Source organism: Oncorhynchus tshawytscha, linkage group LG02 (assembly GCF_018296145.1).
Source record: "Oncorhynchus tshawytscha isolate Ot180627B linkage group LG02, Otsh_v2.0, whole genome shotgun sequence".
Lineage (NCBI taxonomy): Eukaryota > Metazoa > Chordata > Actinopteri > Salmoniformes > Salmonidae > Oncorhynchus > Oncorhynchus tshawytscha.
Window position 1 is genome coordinate 49,775,444 of NC_056430.1, and position 20,594 is coordinate 49,796,037.

Below are 20,594 nucleotides of genomic sequence, written 5' to 3' on the forward strand. Positions count from 1 at the left end.
CAGTGCTGCTGTGAAGAGAACGTAAGTGAAACGGGCTGACCCTGAGCTGGGGAAACGGTTCACACAAGGCTGCTGGGACCACTCATTAGTCTGCGGCTGGACATCAAGGCAGAGACACCCCCTGACTTTGCAGAGCTCCTCCTATAGTTAAGAATGGAAGAGGACACCTCCCAAGTGGCGCAGCGGTCTAACAGGCTGACTACAAAATTAATTTAGAAATCTATTTTATTAAATTATTGCACCCACACTGCTCGCGCGCCAACAAGCATCTGCGTTGCCAAGGGCTAAAATCAGTTCTATTTGTGACGCAGTTCGCACTGCAAGTCCTGCCTTTCCCATCTCCCCATTGGTTTATAGAAGCAGCTACCCACGTGCCATCTCATTAGTTATACCCACGTGGGTGACTGAAAGACAAACGAGGTCAGTGGCGGTAATGCACCTAATTTATGAAAGTTGCAAATCGCAATATAAAGTCAAGAGAAGAAAAAGCCTAGCGGGAGGAGGGATGTCTAGAAACAATTCAGTTGACCGTTTTATGTGTGGATTAATTGTCGGAGTAGAGGACCTTGTGCGTTTCAGGTAAAACAACAACTCAATGTTTATATCCCAGGACAAATGAACTAGCAGCAGCAAGCTAGCTTAATAGGACAAATTAGCTAGCAAGTGCAAGCTAGCTAGCTTGCCGTAAATGTTTAATGCTTTTCGACCTCTCTCCATATTAATGTATTTGATATTTTAACCTACTTGTCGTGATTGCATTTGGTGTGGGGGGGACAAAATACATTTATACACGATGGTGCGCATGCGCGCAGCTGGTTTGGGTTCCGTGTAAGGCACAGCATCACAGTGCTAGAGACGTCACTACAGACACGGGTCCGGAGGTTTTGGAAGCCTACGTCTCTGAGACTGAGAGCGTGAGGTGGCTGATTTGAAAATATAGAGCAGCTGTGAGCCCAGAGCAGCCCAAAAGCCAAGAGCCGGGACTAAGGCACACCACATAACGCTCTGGCCAAAAGCATGGTTTTGCTTCAGGTGTAGTGAAGATTGGCCTCAACCCCATCAACAAAGTTGTGTCATGACGTTGGCCTGGGGGGTAGGTTTATGACAGTCATAAATACCTCTTTCTCCCCCCCCTTTTTTTCCCTCTCTACCTTACTGATGTTACATTTGCAAAACCCTTGGTTAACATAGAGATTCTGGGAACATCAAAAGGCGGGGGGGAATGAACTATATTCTGGTAATCCGAACAATTGAACATATGCGGTGGTACTTAATGAATATGATGTCAGTTCGGTTGTCATCTGAGACATTCTCATCAATGATAAGATGACAAACTTTACAGTGGAAAGTCTAAACATCAGAGTTATCGGATTCACATGGAATTGTTCAATTTAAATGTTTAAATATGAAATTATTTGTGATTGGATGAAATGTGAGATTAGCTTCTAAAATGTGAGATTTGGGTTTTCATAAAATAGGGCTCTGCTCAATCAGTGGCCCGCCCCTGTGAAGGGACATGGGCTATAAATCTTTTCAAACACGCCCTTCTCTCCCTTCCTATATAAGCCCTGGACAACAATATAACCTTCTGTTCTGAGGACGATGGTCCTTTGTCAGAATGGTTCAGATAATAACTACAGAACGAAGCCAACATCAGCGTGAGCTTTGGTTGCGAATTGTATGAACTTTGAACTCTTATTCACTACAGAAGTGATACCTCCTAGCCGTTGAGTTAGCAACCGCAGCTGCAAACGCAGGTTAGGAAGGAACAGACAGTGTCCCGTCTACCACACAACGACGTTACTACAACGTATCCAATTTACCAGCAGAGACATTCTTCAAAGGACTCGGTTGGGCAACACTGCCTTCCATCTACCACCAACCTACCAAAGCGCAGCTCAGAGTAAATATTTGTTGCATTTTCCTTTTCCAATTGGGAGGTAATTTAGAATGCATAAGATACTGTATTTAGGATAGCACAGCTTCTTCCCTTTGTTCCTGTCTTCCCGCTCTTGCACTCAAACCCAGCCCCTTTTCTTTTGCGTAACAAGCTGTCATATCTGTTCCGCCCGCTAGGGACGTTTTCCTTTATGACGTAATTTGTAATCAAGTTATGATATAATTATGTGTATGTGTAATTCTGTGTGATTAGTTAGTTATTTAGTAAATAAATAATTAAACCCAATTTTGTATTGCTGATTCAACTTGTGAGCCAGGGTTTGTGCAGATAACTAAGAATTTACAACTTTCAGATGAGACTGAATTAAGATGACGATTAATATTGACTGCTATTGATGTAAAATATTACTAGGTCTTTAAGAGTTTATTCGGAAGATAACAGCTCTATAAATATTATTTTGTGGTGCCCTGACTCTAGTTAATTACATTTACATGATTAGCTCAATCAGGTAATATTAATTACGGAGAAATTATTTTATAGAATAGCATGTCATATCACTTAATCCGACATAGACAAAGACATGACAGTTGCTATCGATTAGAAGTAAAGGAGCTACGAGCTAAGCAGTATAAATGAAAGTATAAATGACTTTCTTTAAACGGGACAAGGTTTTAGTAGAGGGACATACTGAGGCTGACAACACTGACAAATTCATTGGCTTAGTAGGGCCAAGATGAATGGCTGTCGTCATTATCAAAGGAAACCAGAGCAATTCCCTTCTCGATTCAGGCTTACAAGTGACAACATTCACTAAGTCCTTCCATCCCAGCCTATTCTCCCCCTGGACAACATCAGAGGTTGGTGCTAGAGGTCAAGCTGTGCCCTACCTAGGCTACGTCGAGGTCAACATCCTCTTTCCCGAGAACATCCCTGGAAAAACCAACACAGCCCTAGTCATCCCAACATCCTGTACAAGCATGTACAGCCGACAAAGATGGCAGAGCTCGTACCAAGCCAGAGACGAGCCCTTACGCGCCACTCCAATAGCCTGTACAGAAGATGCAAGACAACAGCAAAGTGGGGAAAGTCAAATTGCAATGCAAGAAGAGTGTCACTGTTCCAGCAGCACAGAAGATGGTGTTGAATGACTGCACAAGAAAAGTACCCACTGCTGGTGGAGCCTCCCACTCATGCCAGGTGGTCTGCTCTTCTGTAGCTACATCCTGTCAAGTCCAAGAACGTCATTGTTTAAAGTACCAATCCTACTCAAGAACGAGACTGCTCATGACATCAGTGTCAGCAAACCGCAACATTGCAGAACTCTCCATCCCCTTGTCCCTCGCCTCACTGTCAATACCCAGAAACAAAGCTCAAGAATAGTGTCTCACTCCCACCACTGCTGAGTGCAACACTGAATCTGACAGGTTCTGAGAGCACCATCACTTTCGACAAGCAAGCTGAGCTCCATCCTTGAATTGTTTGCCATGGGTGACCTTGACTATAGTCACACAACTGCAGTCAGGCACCGCATTGGTCTCTCTAATCCAACTTCAAGCAGAGAGCCAGATCCATCTGTCTGACTACCAAGCCGTACGACTTCACCTGAAAGAGCTCTGACATCAACTACAGGTTGAACAACCAGACCATCAGACGTATTCACCTCCCCAAACATAGAGGAAACCTTTTCAGCTCTGACGGGCTCGAAGTGATTCTCTGTCATGGACTTGCAGTCGGGACACTATCAAGTTGAAATGGAGGAGCAAGGCAAACACTGCTTTTCACATCCATTGGATTCTGGGGGTTCAACCAGATGCCTCAAGGAGTCACAAATGCACCCAGCACTTTTCAGCATGTCATGGAGAAGTATACTGAAAAAATATAAACACGTAAGGTGTTGGTTCCATGTTTCATGAGCTGAAGTAAAAGTTCCCAGAAATGTTCCATATGCAGAAAAAGCTTATTTCTCTCAAATGTTAAACACACATTTGTTTACAACCCTGTTTGTGAGCATTTTCTCCTTTGCCAAGGTGCACTTTGCTGGGGACAATAAAAGGCCACTTTAAAATGTGCCGTTTTGTCACACCGCAATGTCAGATGTCTCAAGTTGAGGGAGCGTGCAATTGGCATGCTCACTGCATGAATGGCCACCAGAGCTGTTGCCTGAGCATTTTATGTTCATTTCTTTACCACGAGCCGCCTCAAACGTCATTTTAGAGAATTTGGCAGTACTTCCAACCGGCCTCACAACCGCAGACCACGTGTAACCATGCCAGCCAAGGACCTCCACATCTGGCTTCTTCACCTGCGGGATTGTCTGAGACCAGCCAACCAGACAGCTGATGAAACTGAGTATTTCTGTCTCTAATAAAGCCCTTTTTTGTGGGGAAAACTCATTCTGATTGGCTGGTCCTGGCTCCCCAGGGGGTGGGCCTGACTCCCAAGTGGGTAAGCCTATGTCCACCAATGGATGTGCCCCTGCCCAGTTGTGAAATCCATGAATAGGGCCTAATAAGTAAGTTCAATTTACTGATTTCCCTATATGAACTGTAACTCAGTAAAATTGTTAAATGTTGTATGTTACGTTTATTTTTGTTCAGTGTATATATGGGCAGCCTGAACCTGAACAAAGTCCTTGTGTTCCTTGACAACCTCATTGTGTTCTCAGACACGCTCAAAGAATATCAAGAACGGCTGATGCGTGTCTTGAACAGGCTGTGAGAGTTCGGTCTCAAGCTGTCATTTGAAAAGTGCCACTTCTTCAGGAAGTCAGTCTGATACTTGGCCCATATAATTTTTGAGAATGGAATGGAAATGCACCCTGACAAAATCACTGCTCTGACCATGTGTCAAGGCTAAACAACATCAGCGAGCTGAAATCCTTCCTAGGCTTCACTGAATACTACAGGTTTGTCAAGGATTATTCCAAACTCACAAAGCCTCTGAACAACCTGACTGCTGGTTATCTCATAGATGAAAACAAAGGTCCCAAGTCATCCTCCAGCACAGATCTTAAGAAACTGTTCAATGAGAAGTGGACTGAAACATGTGAAGGTGCATTCAGATCACTCATTGAGAAACTGACCATTGCTCCAGTCCTAGGGTTTGCAAACCCCAAGCAACCCTGCATCCTCAACACTGATGCCAGTTTGCTTGGATTCGGATCAGCTCTGTACCAAGAGCAACAGGGACGACTGCGTCGTCGCTTATGCCAGCTGAGGGCTGTCAAACTGAGAGAAGATACCCCACTCACAAGCTGGAGTTTCTAGCTCTCAAGTGGGCTGCCACTGACAAGTTATTTGACTACCCCACGGTGTTGAATTAACTATCATTACTGACAACAACCCGCTGACGTCTGCCAAGCTCGACGCTGCAGGACAACTGTGGCTAGCCGATCTGTCCAACTTCAACATCCAGTACAGATCTGGCAAGAGGAATCGAGACGCAGACGGTCTGTCCAGAAGTCCACACGACCAAGCCTAGACTGACCTCCGCTCCAAAGCTGAAGACTACAAAGTCCAGCAGTTCACTGCTTGATTCATGAAGGAACACCGTGAACCCTGTTCCCAAGAGAAGCTGTGAAAGCTGTGGTTCAGAAACTCTACAGATCTTCAAGCTCAGAAATGTCAGTACTGACTCTCCTGTTGCTGTCCAGTGTCTCTCCTGATATTCTCCCTGGTTCAAGCACTTCCCAAGATGTCACTGCAAGATTGGGCTGCAGAGCAGAGGAATGATCCCACCATCAGTAGAGGGATTACCATAGTCACCACCGGGAAACGTCTATCATTAGGCAGCAGGACGAAAGAGCAGAACAGAGACATGGATCAGCCTGTACTTAACAGCGGAGTCATTATTGGAAACTGATCAACAGAGGGGACTCATTCTACTAAATCAATCTTCCAAAGAAGTACAGAAAAATGGCTCTCAAGGTCTCAACAATGCAGTTTGTCACACAGGAATTAACAGGACAACGGATCACATCGGCGACTACCCAATCTACCTGTAGCACCGGAAACTAGAGGGCTGCGAGTCCCGACAGAGATCATTGCGGTGCGATCTGCATTTTTCATGCTGCAGTTGGGAGTGTTCAGTCAGATAAACAATTTTGGGGTGAAAATATTTTTGTCCCACAGATTATTTGGAAACGGTAGTCTTTTCTGCTTTGTATGCTTTAGCCTACGTATTGTATTAAAAGCAGCTCTTTGGCGCATTATTCACACACACACAATTAGTTGCTTCAAGCTAAGTAGCCTACCTGTCCTAGTTGGGCGTGCAAGATCAAGTGTGCCTGGTATATGTGTAGTCTCAATGAAATAATGTAGGCTGGATATGCGTGGGAGGAGAGTCACGTGGCAGTTATCTTTCTTAGGAAATATAATTAATTATGATTAGACTATTGTTGGCTACAGTGTCCCTAAGTAAATATTGGTAATGGAAAGAAGTGGAGGGCACTCAACCAATGAGTCGAGGTGCATTTAGAAAATGTGATCATTGTAAGAAAAATCTGCAATGTGCACATAGGCTACCATGGTGAGCAAGCGTTGCACCTTTTCATTTTTAATAAATATCGATTACCCATTTATTTGTTTCTGCCTGCAAATTGTCATCCTTAAAGATGTGCTATGTTTTGCATACAGGATATAGCCTAAGAGAAAGTGCAAGTGTCTGCTCTCATCATTCTTGCTGCTTCAAGTTGTCGCCATATGTGCGAGATCAGGTGTGGTCTCAATTAAATAGACTAGGCTATAGCCTATGCTTGGCTATAGATATGATTACAACACCTTTTCCCCCTTAAGAGACTGATAATATTTGGCATGCATCCCCAGATCCTCAAAGTTCTACAGCTGCACCATCGAGAGTATCCTGACCGATTGCATCACCGCCTGGTATGGCAACTGCTCGGCATCCGATCTGAAGCTGCTACAGAGGGTAGTGCGTAAAGCCCAGTACATCACTGGGGCCAAGCGTCCTGACATCCAGGATCAATATACTAGGCGGTGTCAGAGGAAGGCCCAAAAAATTGTAAAAGACGAGTTACCCAAGTCAAAGACTGTTCTCTTTGCTACCACACGGCAAGCTGTACCGGCGTGCCAAGTCTAGGTTCAAAAGGATCCTTAACAGCTTCTACCCCCAAGCCATAAGACTGCTGAAGAATTCATCAAATGGCCACCCAGACTACTAAAAAAAATCACATACGCCCTAAAATAACATTGCGGGACTGCAGTTGGGTTCAGGACCAGTTCATGCGGGTAGAAGTAGGACAGAAAGCCAGCAGGTCTGTTATGAAAAGCTGTTGCGGAGAGGAAGCTACATTGCGATCTGCTCTTGCCCTGTGGATTCCTTGCGCCGTCTGCTTAAATTGAAGAGGACCAAGACCTGGAACAGAGACCCAAACTAACAACTCCTCAGCAAAGTCCAGTATCTGAAGAGGAAGATGAGCAGACCGACATTGTGGAAAAGACGAAGAGGTGGAGTACTACAACCCTCAGTCGGCTCAGAAAAAGTTCAGCTACCCGACAATCCTCATTGTCCATGAAATTCCTTGAGCAAGAGTCAACCCTACTCCAGAAGATGACCATGCTGAGATGAATCCTCTCGAAGAGCTGACTTACATATTCCTTGGTAACCCCTTACTCTTAGTTATGAATTCTATTCTAAATGGTTTAGACAAAGCTTTCTCCCAAGCCCTTGAGTTTACGCATTCCCCCGACATAACCCAGTTGAATCCGACTTAAGACGTCTAGTACATGCTGGGACGCATGCAGATTCGGAAGGGGAGGATATAATCCAGACAATTTACACCCGTATAGAATTTGGGTATTCCTGATTCAATATATTGTAATTCCCCTAGAGGGCGCTATAATATTGTATATTATATCATTTATCAGCCCTTGGGTGAGAAGCCAAGTTTTATTTGTTTTGAAGATTGGTTTTGTTTCAAGACGGTGTGTTTGTCAAGAACAGTGTTTCAACATTTCTTTTTTTTGTCAAAATCCATGTGGAAACCGGTGAGTTACGTAGCTTGTTTTTTACTGCAGTTGTATGGTAACTGAGAAAAGCCATTGAGCTAGCATGTATTTCCTTCAATCCATCTCATTGAGGACACACTTATTAATTGGATCAATCTTGGTATCTATAAGAGCTCCAACATGCACATGTGCTCTACCCGGGTAGTAGGCCTACAAACTGAACACACACAGATACTTTTCAATTTAGGACCGAGACCATTTTTTACTGTTATTATACTGTAAGTGTTACCTGTATGAAGTTTCAAATGCATTCTGTTATTTAGAAATAATGTACTAGGTATTTTAAACATTTTAATAAAAAAATATATATATATTAATCCAATTTTTAATCGGTATTCCTGAAATGAAGGGGATAGTGATGCAATCGTTGCGAGAGAGAGGGAATCTGATTTAATTTGTTCTCAACTTGCAGGTCAGACTCAGAATAAATGGAGTTAGTGTTGACTGAGCCTGCTCGGGAGCAGGTTAGTTCTGAAGGATTTGTTGCCATAGAAATTTATCTGACTAAAAAGTGAACCATATTGTATGACTGGTTATCCCGAGTTGAACTCCGAGTTGACCAAAGTTGCCTCGCTAGAGCTCCTTAAACCTGATTTGTAGAATACCCCTCTAGTTACTTATCAAAATTAGCTAGCTACCCCTCAGGTGTGGTCCTGAATAGAGGTTGACCGATTAATCGGAATGGCCGATTTAATTAGGGCCGACTTCAAGTTTTCATAACAATCGAAAATCTGTATTTTTGGACACCGATTTGGCCGATTTTTATTTATTTTTTACACCATTATTTAATCTTTTTAACTAGGTAAGTCAGTTAAGAACACATTCTTATTTTCAATGACGGACTAGGAACGGTGGGTTAACTGCCTCGTTCAGGGGCAGAACGACAGATTTTTTTTTTTTACCTTGTCAGCTAAAGGGATTCAATCTTGCAACCTTACAGTTAACTCGTCCAACGCTCTAACCACCTGATTACATTGCACTCCACGAGGAGACTGCCTGTTACGCGAATGCAGTAAGCCAAGGTAAGTTGCTAGCTAGCATTAAACTTATCTTTAAAAAAAACAATCAATCATAATCACTAGTTAACTACACATGGTTGATGATATTACTAGTTTATCTAGCGTGTCCTGCGTTGCATATAATCGATGCGGTGCGTATCGTTGCTCCAATGTGTACCTAAACATCAATGCCTTTCTTAAAATCAATACACAGAAGTATATATTTTTAAACCTGCATAAAAGAAAGGTTAGCAGGCAATATTAACCAGGTGAAATTGTCACTTCTCTTGCGTTCATTGCACGCAGAGTCGGGGTATATGCAACAGTTTGGGCTGCCTAATTTGCCAGAATTTTACGTAATTATGACATAACATTGAAGGTTGTACAATGTAACAGGAATATTTAGACTTATGGACGCCACCCGTTAGATAAAATACAGAACGGTTCCGTATTTCACTGAAAGAATAAACGTCTTGTTTTCGAGATGAGTTTCCGGATTCGACCATATTAATGACCTACGGCTTGTATTTCTGTGTGTTATCATGTTATAACTAAGTCTATGATTTGACAGAGCAGGCTGACTGAGCGATGGTAGGCAGCAGCAGGCTCGTAAGCATTCATTCAAACAGCACTTTTGTGCATTTGCCAGCAGCTGTTTATGACTTCAAGCCTATCAACTCCTGAGATTAGGCTGGTGTAACCGATGCGCGCTAATAGCGTTTGAAACGTCACTCGCTCTGAGACTTGGAGTGGTTGTTCCCCTTGCTCTGCATGGGTAACGCTGCTTCGAGGGTGGCTGTTGTCGATGTGTTCCTGGTTTGAGCCCAGGTAGGAGTGAGGAGAGGGACGGAAGCTATACTGTTACACTGGCAATACTAAAGTGCCTATAAGAACATCCAATAGTCAAAGGTTAATGAAATACAACTGGTATAGAGAGAAATAGTCCTATAATTCCTATAATAACTACAACCTAAAACTTCTTACCTGGGAATATTGAAGACTGATGTTAAAAGGAACCTCTAGCTTTCATATGTTCTAAGCAAGGAACTTAAACGTTAGCTTTCTTACATGGCACATATTGCACTTTTACTTCTCCAACACTGTGTTTTTGCATTATTTAAACCAAATTGAACATGTTTCAGTATTTATTTGAGGCTAAATTGATTTTATTGATGTATTATATTAAGTTAAAATAAGTGTTCATTCAGTATTGTTGTAATTGTCATTATTACAAATAAATGAAAAAAATCTGCCGATTTAATCGGTATCAGCTTTTTTTTTTGGTCCTCCAATAATCCGTATCGGCATTGAAAAATCATAATCGGTCGACCTCTAGTCCTGAACATGATTTTTCTTTTGTGGAGAACACTCTTCACCCCCTGCTGTGTACAGGACTCTTGGTGGCAGGTGTGGAGGGTCCTGCGTGTACCCTGCGTGGCTGTGTGTTTATTGGGCTAATTTGAGACTAGTCTGTTTGTGTATCTCACAGTTTGAGTAGTTCTCTACTGCAGCAGATGCAAGTCAGTGTGTGTGTATGTGGGGGGGCTGATAGTGTGTTAACTGTGTTTGTTCTCCTGCTCTGCTGTGGGGTGTTATTCCTGATGGCTTGGCGGAATACCAGCTGGCTCTCCGAGGAGGTCCTAAATCCCTGTGTTACTCGACACAGATCTAAAGGAACAGAGCCTATTATTGTTTTCAGTTGAGAGGGATGTTAAGGCAAAGTGTGTGTCTTCTCTCCTCATGCAGAGTTGCTGGGTTGGTGCATAAGGTTTTGGCTTGTGAGGTACTATCTAGTCGCTTACCCATGACATGAGAGGAAAAATAGTAGGATAGAACCATTGCACTGTGTATGCCCGCCCCTCATGTGCTAAGTTGCAGAGTCCAGTGGGTCGACAGGGTGTCGCACTGAGCGGCGCCATCTAATCTCAGGGGGAACGATGGAGGAAAAAAGGGAGAGAGGCTGAACACAGCAAGAAAAAGGGAAGGGCCTGAAGTCAGCCTGACCTAAACAGCTGTGTGGAAAGGGGGGGGGGAGTGGAGAAATGAGAGAGAGAGGGGAAGAGTGTACTGTTTGTGCAGCAGGCTGGCAGGGTGAACAGTTATTGAGAGGGTTGTAAGAGGAGAGGTGGAATGAGAGAGAAGGGTGTTTCTTTGAAGGTGGAAAGGGGAGAAAGAGGGCAACCAGAGAAGAGTGTAAGTGCAGAGAGTGAAGGGTCCGTGCATGCTGGGTGGGAAGGGACAACCGCTAGCGAGGGAGAGAGAATGGTGTAAAAGTACAGGCTGACAGAAGAAAGAAGGGTGCAGGAACGGCAAGAGCGACGGCAGGAGGGTGCGAGAGAGCGGGCCCTGTGCTTTCTGAAAGAAGAGGGAGAGACGTGTGGTGAAGGAAAGACAGGGGGCTGGACTGAGTGAATGTTGTGACGGTTCCAGTCCTGGCTGAGTAGAGAGAGAGAAAGATCAACTTGGACAGGGGTGTGAGGGCTCACGGGGAGGAAAGGGAAGGACCCAGCTTCCCTGTACTAGCGTGAAAAGTAGGAAAAGAGTGATTCCCTATTGAAAAAAAAGAGGGGAGCCTAAGGAGTAAGAGACGGAAAGCAGGTCCTTGGGATATCCGGACAACTGACTTGTGGATCAAATCTGAAAAAGGAGAAGACAGAACCAGAGGATCAATGGGGTGCATTCACAGTATCCAGCATTGCAGCAGAAAGAGATGCGCTCCGGAACCTGAGGGATCCCCGAAAGTAGCAGTCCACAATATCCCTGTTGAAATCCTACAGCTGGCTGAGGTAAGCGTGGCACTTGTTGACATCTCTGTCTGCAACACTCTAAAAGTGTAACCCTTCTGTGGCTCAGTTGGTAGAGCATGCTACAAACGTCAGGGTTGTGGGTTCTATTCACGCTGGGGCCACTCATCCAAAGATGTATGCATACAATACTGTTAGTTGTTTTTAGGTGCCTGCTGATGTATATCCCCCTCAGGAGACAATATTTTGGGGATGAATAAAAAGTACAAAACTTCCAAGTTCTTGATTGATTGTAACGTGAGTGACTCGCCTACTGCTTTTTGGAGTTGTCTGGTGACTCATCATATGTAAACAGAATCAATATTTCTAGCCAGGACCCGGAGTCTCAGCCCATAAGGTGTCACCTGAAACCTACCCTATGGTAATGGCGCATGTGGATAGTGTCATGATGTGCGATATAACAGAAACACACTCTCAAATGGTTTGGATTGAAATTCAAATCAGTGGTCTCAAAGTCAGATCCTGGAGGCTTAGGAGCGTGTGCAATAGTGTGTTTTGTTCCAGCCCATGGGTACCACACTTGATCTAACTTATCATGGTCCTCAGTCAACACCCTGATTAGTTTAATCTGATATTGTTAGTTCTGGGCTAGAACAAAGACCTAGAGTGCATTTGGAAAGTATTCAGGCCCCTTGACTTTTTCCACATTTTAAATTGCCTTATTCTAAAATTGATTAATTAAACAAATGTCCTCAATCTACACACAATACACCATAATCACAAAGCGAAAACAGGTTTTTAGAAATGTTGCTAGTGTATTACAAATATAAAACATATCTTATTTACATAAGTATTCAGACCCTTTGCTATGAGACTTAAAATTGAGCTCAGGTGCATCCTGTTTTCCATTGATCATCCTTGAGCTGTTTCTACAACTTGATGGAAGTCCACCTGTGGTAAATTCAATTAGGTCCCAGAGTTGACCGTGCATATCAGAGCAAAAACCAAGCCATGAGGTCAAAGGAATTGTCCGTAGAGCTCCGAGACAGGATTGTGTCAAGACACAGATCCCCAAAAACAGTGGCCTCCATCATTCTTAAATGGAAGAAGTTTAGAATCGCCAAGACTCTTCCTAGAGCTGGCCCAGCCCGAACCCGGACTTGAACAAGATCAAACATCTCTGGAGAGACCTGAAAATCGCTGTGCAGTGACACTCCCCATCCAACCTGACAGCGCTTGAGAGGATCTGCAGAGAAGAATGGGAGAAACTCCCCAAATACAGTGTGCCAAGCTTGTAGCGTCATACCCAAGAAGACTCGTGTATGTAAATGCTTTATCGTTATGGGGTACTGTGTGTAGATGGATTAAATATAGAAAAATATATTTAATCTGTTTTTTGAATAACGCTGTAACATAATGTGGAGAAAGTGAAGGTCTGAATATTTTCCAAATGTACGTACACCTGTTGGCCTAAAAAAACAGCAACAGTTCTACACCGTAGACACTATGATCCTAGTTTGGCAGAGGTCTGGTACATTCTACCTGGTCACCTCAATCAATACCCTCTGCTGACTTCCGACCAACCGGATGTTCCCGTTTTCAGTGAAAATGGAAAGACAGCCTGTGACGTGACTTCTGCTTTTAGACGTTAACAATGGCGACACTCCATCTTAACTCCTCCACATTTACTGGATTGGTTGAACAGTGCAGAAGAGAACCTCCCCCACGTTTTGTTGTGATATAACATTTTAAAATGCAATTTCGGGGAAAGATTACAACTTTGGAAGCAACTACTTGTCCACACCAAAGAGAGGATGGTCTCAGCTTTCTGTAGGTATAATCTATAATTTCTCAATGATCAATAAGCTCAAAGCACACTTTTTTTTTTTTTTTTTTTTTACAATCAAGATATTTGAAATGGCTTAGAAGTGTGGAGTATGAAAATGTGCATCGGTCAATGAAAGTGCACTAGGCCTCATTGCAATGTTTTTTTTGTATGACATTACATTAACTGTTAGATTTACACATGGCTACTAGCAGTAGGTGTTATATTTAGAGTTAGTGATCTAGCTACTATGTTTTGAATTGGCACTTCCTCAGGTGGTGAATTGGCACAAATTCTGGAGCCCTATTGTGACAGTAAAATAGAACTAATATGGCCTGATGTGGTGTTCTGCCCCTGAGCAATGTCGATTAAGCCACCCTGCACCTCTCTGATTCAGAGGGGTTGGGTTAAATGCGGAAGGCACATGTCAGTTGTACAACTGAATGCTTTCAACTGAAAAGGTATCCCCCTTTCCCTTTTTAAATTGTCAACACAAAATTCATGACAACCCTGGATTAGGTTGCTTATCAAAATATATTTGAATCATGCATTTCTGCTTGGACATGTTAGATGTAAAAATGTCTTTATTGAATCTCCGTAGTCTTGCACTTCTTAATAAAGCATTGAGAATTACTTTATAAAATTATTAGGTCTACTCAAATTGTTTGTTGTGTGACGCTGTGCACATTTTGGGGGGGGGCAATTGCCACCAAATCATGGGCTGGTGCCACCAACTGAAAAGGTTAGAGGCACCAGGGAAATATGTTAGCCCTGCCGTGTTTAGTCAAAGGTATTAAAGTATCCCCAGTATTTGCCGCACGCAATGTCAGTAGTCCCATTTAGTTCACTTTCAGATGGGGTCATATACCGGTCAGGATTAGAGGTCAAGAGAGAGAGAGCGGGGGATGATAGTTGGAGGGGATCGAAGGGGGTTAATCATGTCTGTTCCCTGGTGATCAAAGTTGAAGGGGAAGTGGTGTCCGTTACACTCCTATGCGTCGTGTCGTCTGCATGTCTGCTGTAGCCGTATTTAGGAGCAGCCACATTGCAACATGGCTCCAAGTGTGTCTTTACTAGTCTGTTCCAAAAATGTGAAGTGCATGTATGTATGATTTCTTTACATGATTAAGGCCCGTGTCATAAATCAGAATTCAATCATTGAATTGGATCATCTGTGTGAGTGCTGTTCTATTGTTTTTGTTTTCCTGATAGCAGTACAGTGAAAATACTATGGTATGAGGGTGTGGTTGTGACAGTTGACCAGCTCAGCTGCGCGTGCTGTTAATACTTGTATCAATACCTGACTGATACTCTACAGCCCTCAAATTCAAATCTGGACCTTGATGCCAGTTCAACTGCTTTGCTTTTATTCTTCCCCTCTAATCAGGGACTGATTTAGACTTGGGACACCAGGTGGGTACAGATAATTATCAGGTAGAACAGAGAAGCAGCAGTATACCCCTGCCCTAGAGAAAGAAACATTGGCATGGGTTTATACATGCATCATTTGTTTGTATAATCATTTGTTTGTATAATGTGTCATGTTTGTTGGCAAAGTTGACATTGCATTACTCCAATCCGCAGGTATTGCATTGTGTCCAATGCACATTGCTCTCTTGAATGCCATTGACATTTTTATTTTGGTGCCATGCGTATTTAACCCCAGCCAAAAATAAGGTGATCGTTGACCAGGCGGATTCACACGCGCCCGTGTTCCTGTACCTATTCTGGGAGTTTCATGGCTCTTTTCGAGGTGTCACTCTTCTGCTCATGGAATGTGGGGATATAAATACACATCGTAGGATCATACCTCTGGTTTCCCCACCTGCTCCTGTCCCTTCCGTGTGTGTTACCCAAAGCTTGGACCCATACTTCAGCATGTCGTCAGCAACAGGCTGTCACTGAGAACACACACACACACTTTGTGGAAAGGGGAGTCTCTGGTAGTGTATTTGGAGAGGTTTATGTAGGCCTGTGTGTGCATATGGTGTGTGACTACAGTGTAGCGTAGTATGTGTGCTGCAGTGTGTTTTGTGTGCATGCAAGAGTAAATATCCAAGTGTGTGTGGGGGAGATGTAGATGATGGCTTGCTGTTCACACACCAAAAAAAACACATCTACCAGAAGGTAATAAGGACATCCACTATGTATGAATCACTGGCACCAGCCGCTCCTCTCCCATCTCCATATTAGAGGCTGTGTGCTTTGGGGCTGTAATGGTTGGAGATGCCTTGGGAATGAGCTAGCCTTTGGCTGGAGTATGACGAAAGGGGTGGGGTGCTCAAATCCAGAAATTTCACAAACAGTCATGCAAGTCTACTGGGACAACTGGGGTGTATAGTTCATATAGAAAGTATTCACACCCCTTCACTTTCTCCACATTTTGTTGTGTTACAAGGTGGGATTAAAATTAATTTAATTGTCTTTCTGTGTCAACAATCTACACAAAACACAAAAATTACTCTCAAAGTGGAAGAAAAAATGTGAAATTAAATTTAAAGCTACTCTTGATTGCATAAATATTCAAACACACTACGTTGACATGCCCACACAAAACCCTCACATATTTGCATACACTACATACGAATACACTCACATAAATACACTCATTGTCACTAGTGCTGCGTTCCTTGTTCAGCTCTTAATATTAGCAATCCTGATGCATAGTCACTTTACCCTGCCTTCATGTACATATCTACCTCAAATACCTCGTACCTCTGCACATTGATCTGGTACTGGTAATTCCTGTATAGAGCTCCATTCTTGTGTATTGTATTCCTCTTGTTACTATTTCATTTTTTAAACTCTGCATTGTTGCTTTGGGCTCGTAGTCTAGCTTTTCACTGTGAAGTCTTCAGCAGTTGTATTCGGCGAGTGTGACATACGATTTGATTGGAACCACATTCATGAAAGGCCCTAATTGTACTCTTTTGTGGGGGATTCAATACATCTTCCTCATGCAAAACCAGTCAAAACGATCAATATAATTGAAAAGTTTGAATCCCATGGAGAGAGGTTTTCTCTACATTGTTTGGTATGCATTGTGGCTTCTCTGGTTCTCTTCTCCTTTCTCACCACTAGGCGCCACTATTGTCTAATATTTTGTACTCGTAGTCTTGTGGAAAACAGTGACATGACGTACAGAGATGATAGATATAGTGTGAATAATTGATTGTATTTTTTATGTTTTAAAAATGTACACGATGAATGCGGTAATATTATTCACATTGGTTCATATAAATCTACATCGTCAATCAAACACACATTTTTGGCAACTCCCTTATTAGTATGACCTGGCCAATAGATTTAGTCAAATCTGTAAAACAATCCTCTGGGGTTTGTTGTGTCCCTAAATCCACCTACGTCGGGATTAGATCTGAAAGAGGATGAGTAATGACAAGACTAATATTTGACACTGAGGTAAAGTTGGTTTTATAGTCGGACATTCGCCAGACATTCGCCAAAGCCATTTACAAATGTAAAAATCAATAACTAATTCATTGTTTGTCACAGAATAATCAAACTAGATATGATTTATTCTATTAATGTCCAGCATACTTTTACAACCTTTATTTTGAGCACAAATTCCAGTTTTGATTTGATAGAAACACATAACATCTATAAAATACCTTTTGTTTTGAGTTAACGTTTAGTTTTGATTTGATAGAAAGACATCATTTTTAAGATGCCATTTAAAGCCGTATAAATCAATAACTAATTCACTGTCACAATAATCATACTAGGTATGATTTATTCTATACATTTTAGTATACTTTTTACAACCTTTGTTTTGAGTAAAAATTCTACTAGAAATACATAATGTCTGTAAAATGCCATTTAAAGATAGGTAAATCTATAACATTTTCACTGGACATTATCATCAAACTAGGTATTATTTATTCTATAAATGTCTAGTATACTTTTACAACCTTTGCTTTGAGCAGAAATTCCCGATTTGATAGAAATACATCAAATCTAAAAATGTTGCATTGAAAGATGAAGAAATCAATAACTAATTCAGTGATTGTCGCAGAAAAAGTGAAAATATGCATTTATTTGCAATAACTTTAAAGAAATGTTCATTTCAAGTGAAATTTGTTCTATATGAGGTTAGACAATGTTTACATAAAGTTGTACAATGTTTACAGTCTTAAATTGTATGCCAAATCAATGTTTGCATTTTTAGTGCAACAGTTCCACCTTTTAAAGTAGTTACAAGGCACAACAGTCATTGATTTCTACGTCTCTAATTTAAAAGCAAAGAGGCCCCTTCCAATAATTTTCTATTTTGGCTTTGTTGAAGTCCTTTGTCATCCCCAGACAAGCTGAATGGTACCATCTCCTGAGGTAATAGATTCAACACTTACAGACAAATGCTTAATACCCCGCGTATTCCCAGAACACATTCTGGAAAGTCTATAGATTCAGTGGTCCCTTTATTAGGTACAACCCCTTTGCATCTGGAACAGCGTGAATTCAAAATTGTTGATGAAACTGGGAAAGGAGATGGACTGTTCAAGTTAAGTCCAGTTGGAGTTTATTACAGTCGGTACAAGTTTTGGAACTTCTCTGAGTTAGAAAAGACCATCAGACTGCTGTCATTGTGCACATTCTAAAGTTCAAACAGGTAACAGAATACCTGAATACTTCTCTGCATGCTTTAGTGTCTAGCAAGCCAAGACCACTGGACTTGGTGTATACAGTGCCTTGCGAAAGTATTCGGCCCCCTTGAACTTTGCGACCTTTTGCCACATTTCAGGCTTCAAACATAAAGATATAAAACTGTATTTTTTTGTGAAGAATCAACAACAAGTGGGACACAATCATGAAGTGGAACAACATTTATTGGATATTTCAAAAGTTTTTTAACAAATCAAAAACTGAAAAATTGGGCGTGCAAAATTATTGTAGATGATGTAGTTTCTCGACTGGTATAATGTGTGGTAGTTGCACACCTCCCTGCTGAATTATGTAAAGCTGATTTGGGCCAGTTTTATATTTTTTAATTATCTTTTGTGAAAAAAAAACAATTTTCACATAGGCTTTGTGTTAGCAGTTTAAGAGAGAAAGAGAGCAAATGGCATAGGGACAGCCTGGTGGAAGTCCTAGTGTTTAATGGTTAGTGCAAGTAGATTGCAGAGAGGTTCACATACAGTTCAGAGGCAAATCATAATGTATACATTTAGTCCAAAAACAAAACATGTACTTTTTTTTGTTATCCAACCTCTATCTTTCAAAACCCATGCTAATATATATATACAGTATATATGTACACTACCGTTCAAAAGTTTGGGGACACTTAGAAATGTCCTTGTTTGAAAGAAAATATATTTTTTTGTCCATTTAAAATAACATCAAATTGATCATAACTACAGTGTAGACATTGTTAATGTTGTAAATGACTATTGTCGCTGGAAACGGCAGCTTTCTTTTTAATGGAATATTTGCATAGGTGTTCAGAGGCCCATTATCAGCAACCATCACTCCTGTGTTCCAATGACATGTTGTGTTAGCTAATCCAAGTTTATCATTTTAAAAGGCTAATTGATCATTAAACACTTTTGCAATTATGTTAGCACCGCTGAAAACGGTTGTTCTGATTAAAGAAGCAATACAACTGGCCTTCTTTAGACTAGTTGAGTATCTGGAGCATCAGCATTTGTGGGTTCGATTACAGGAAAGAGAAGTGGGAGGCCCCGGTGCACAACTGAGCAAGAAGATGAGTACATTTGAGTGTCTAGTTTGAGAAATAGACGCCTCACAAGTCCTCAACTGGCAGCTTCATTAAACCGTAAAACACCCGTCTCAACTTCAACAGTGAAGAGGCGACTCCGGGATGCTGGCCTTCGAGGCAGAGTTTCAAAGAAAAAGCCATATCTCAGACTGGCCAATAAAAATAAAAGATTAAGATGGGCAAAAGACCACAGACATGGCTTTTTCTTTGCAACTCTGCCTAGAAGGCCAGCATCCCAGAGTTGCATCTTCATTGTTGACATTGAGACGGGTGTTTTGCAGGTACTATAGTAATTGTGCACCGGGGCCTCCCACTCCTTCTTTTCTGGTTAGGGCCAGTTTGCACTGTTCTGTGAAGGGAGTAGTACACAGCATTGTACGAGATCTTCAGTTTCTTGGCAATTTCAGGCATGGAATAGCATTCATTTCTCAGAACAAGGATAGACTGATGAGTTTCAGAAGAAAGGTATTTGTTTCTGGCCATTTTGAGCCTGTAATCGAACCCACAAATGCTGATGCTCCAGATCCTCAACTCGTCTAAAGAAGGCCAGTTTTATTGCTTCTTTAATCAGAACAGTTTTCAGCTTTGCTAACATAATTAGAAAAGGGTTTTCTAATGATCAACTAGCCTTATAAAATGATAAACTTGGATTAGCTAACAACGTGCCATTCGAAAACAGGAGTGGTGGTTGCTCATAATGGGCCTCCTGTATGCCTATGTAGATATCCCAATAAAAATCAGCTACAATAGTGATTTACAACAATGTCTACACTGTATTTCTGATCCATTTGATGTTATTATAATGGACACAAACGTTGCTTTTCTTTTTTTATTATTAAAAAACTGATATTCCGTGACGCCAAACCTTTGAATAGTAGTGTATGTTATGGTGCACTCTGAGTTTTCCTTATCTCCACTGTGGAATGTCCATGTTGATCCTCTTGGTTGTCTTGGTCCTCTTGATCCATCCACTTCTTTGTTAGTCAGGCCTGACCCCTTCATCCCGTAGTTTTTTCCTGTAATCTAATTTAATATGACTGAAGATGCAGACTTTTATGCCAGGCCCCTTCTAATAGGGTTTAACAGACTCGTTAGAACTTTGACCACATGCCCTCTATCAAATTAAAACAGGAATTTTTACTCAAAACAGAAGTTGTAAAAGTATGCTAGACATTTATATAAAAAATGATACCTAGTTTGAGGTTTCTGTGACGAACTGTGAATTAGTTATTGATTTATACCTCTTTAAATGGCATCTTCTAGATTTGATGTATTTATATCAAATCCAATCTGTAATGTTTACTCAAAACAAAAATGATGCTAGACATTTATAGAATAAATCATAACCTAGCTTGATGATTCTGTCA

The 20,594-nt window shown here is 41.7% G+C and overlaps 1 protein-coding gene across 5 annotated transcripts in view; it reads left to right on the forward strand.

Annotated features, from left to right (window-relative positions):
- Nucleotides 1-419: 419 nt before the first annotated feature.
- LOC112267760 (tensin-2) overlaps nt 420-20,594 on the forward strand; it is a 90,774-nt gene continuing 70,599 nt past the window's right edge. For 4 of the 5 annotated variants that reach the window (XM_024445902.2, XM_024445915.2, XM_024445922.2 and 1 more), the window contains exon 1: nt 10,971-11,710. In XM_024445902.2, the coding sequence (XP_024301670.1) occupies nt 11,594-11,710 (117 nt within the window). In that variant the 5' untranslated portion in view covers nt 10,971-11,593. Of the gene's footprint in view, nt 580-10,970; nt 11,711-20,594 lie in introns of those variants that run through there. The other variant, XM_024445938.2, reaches the window with a different exon arrangement.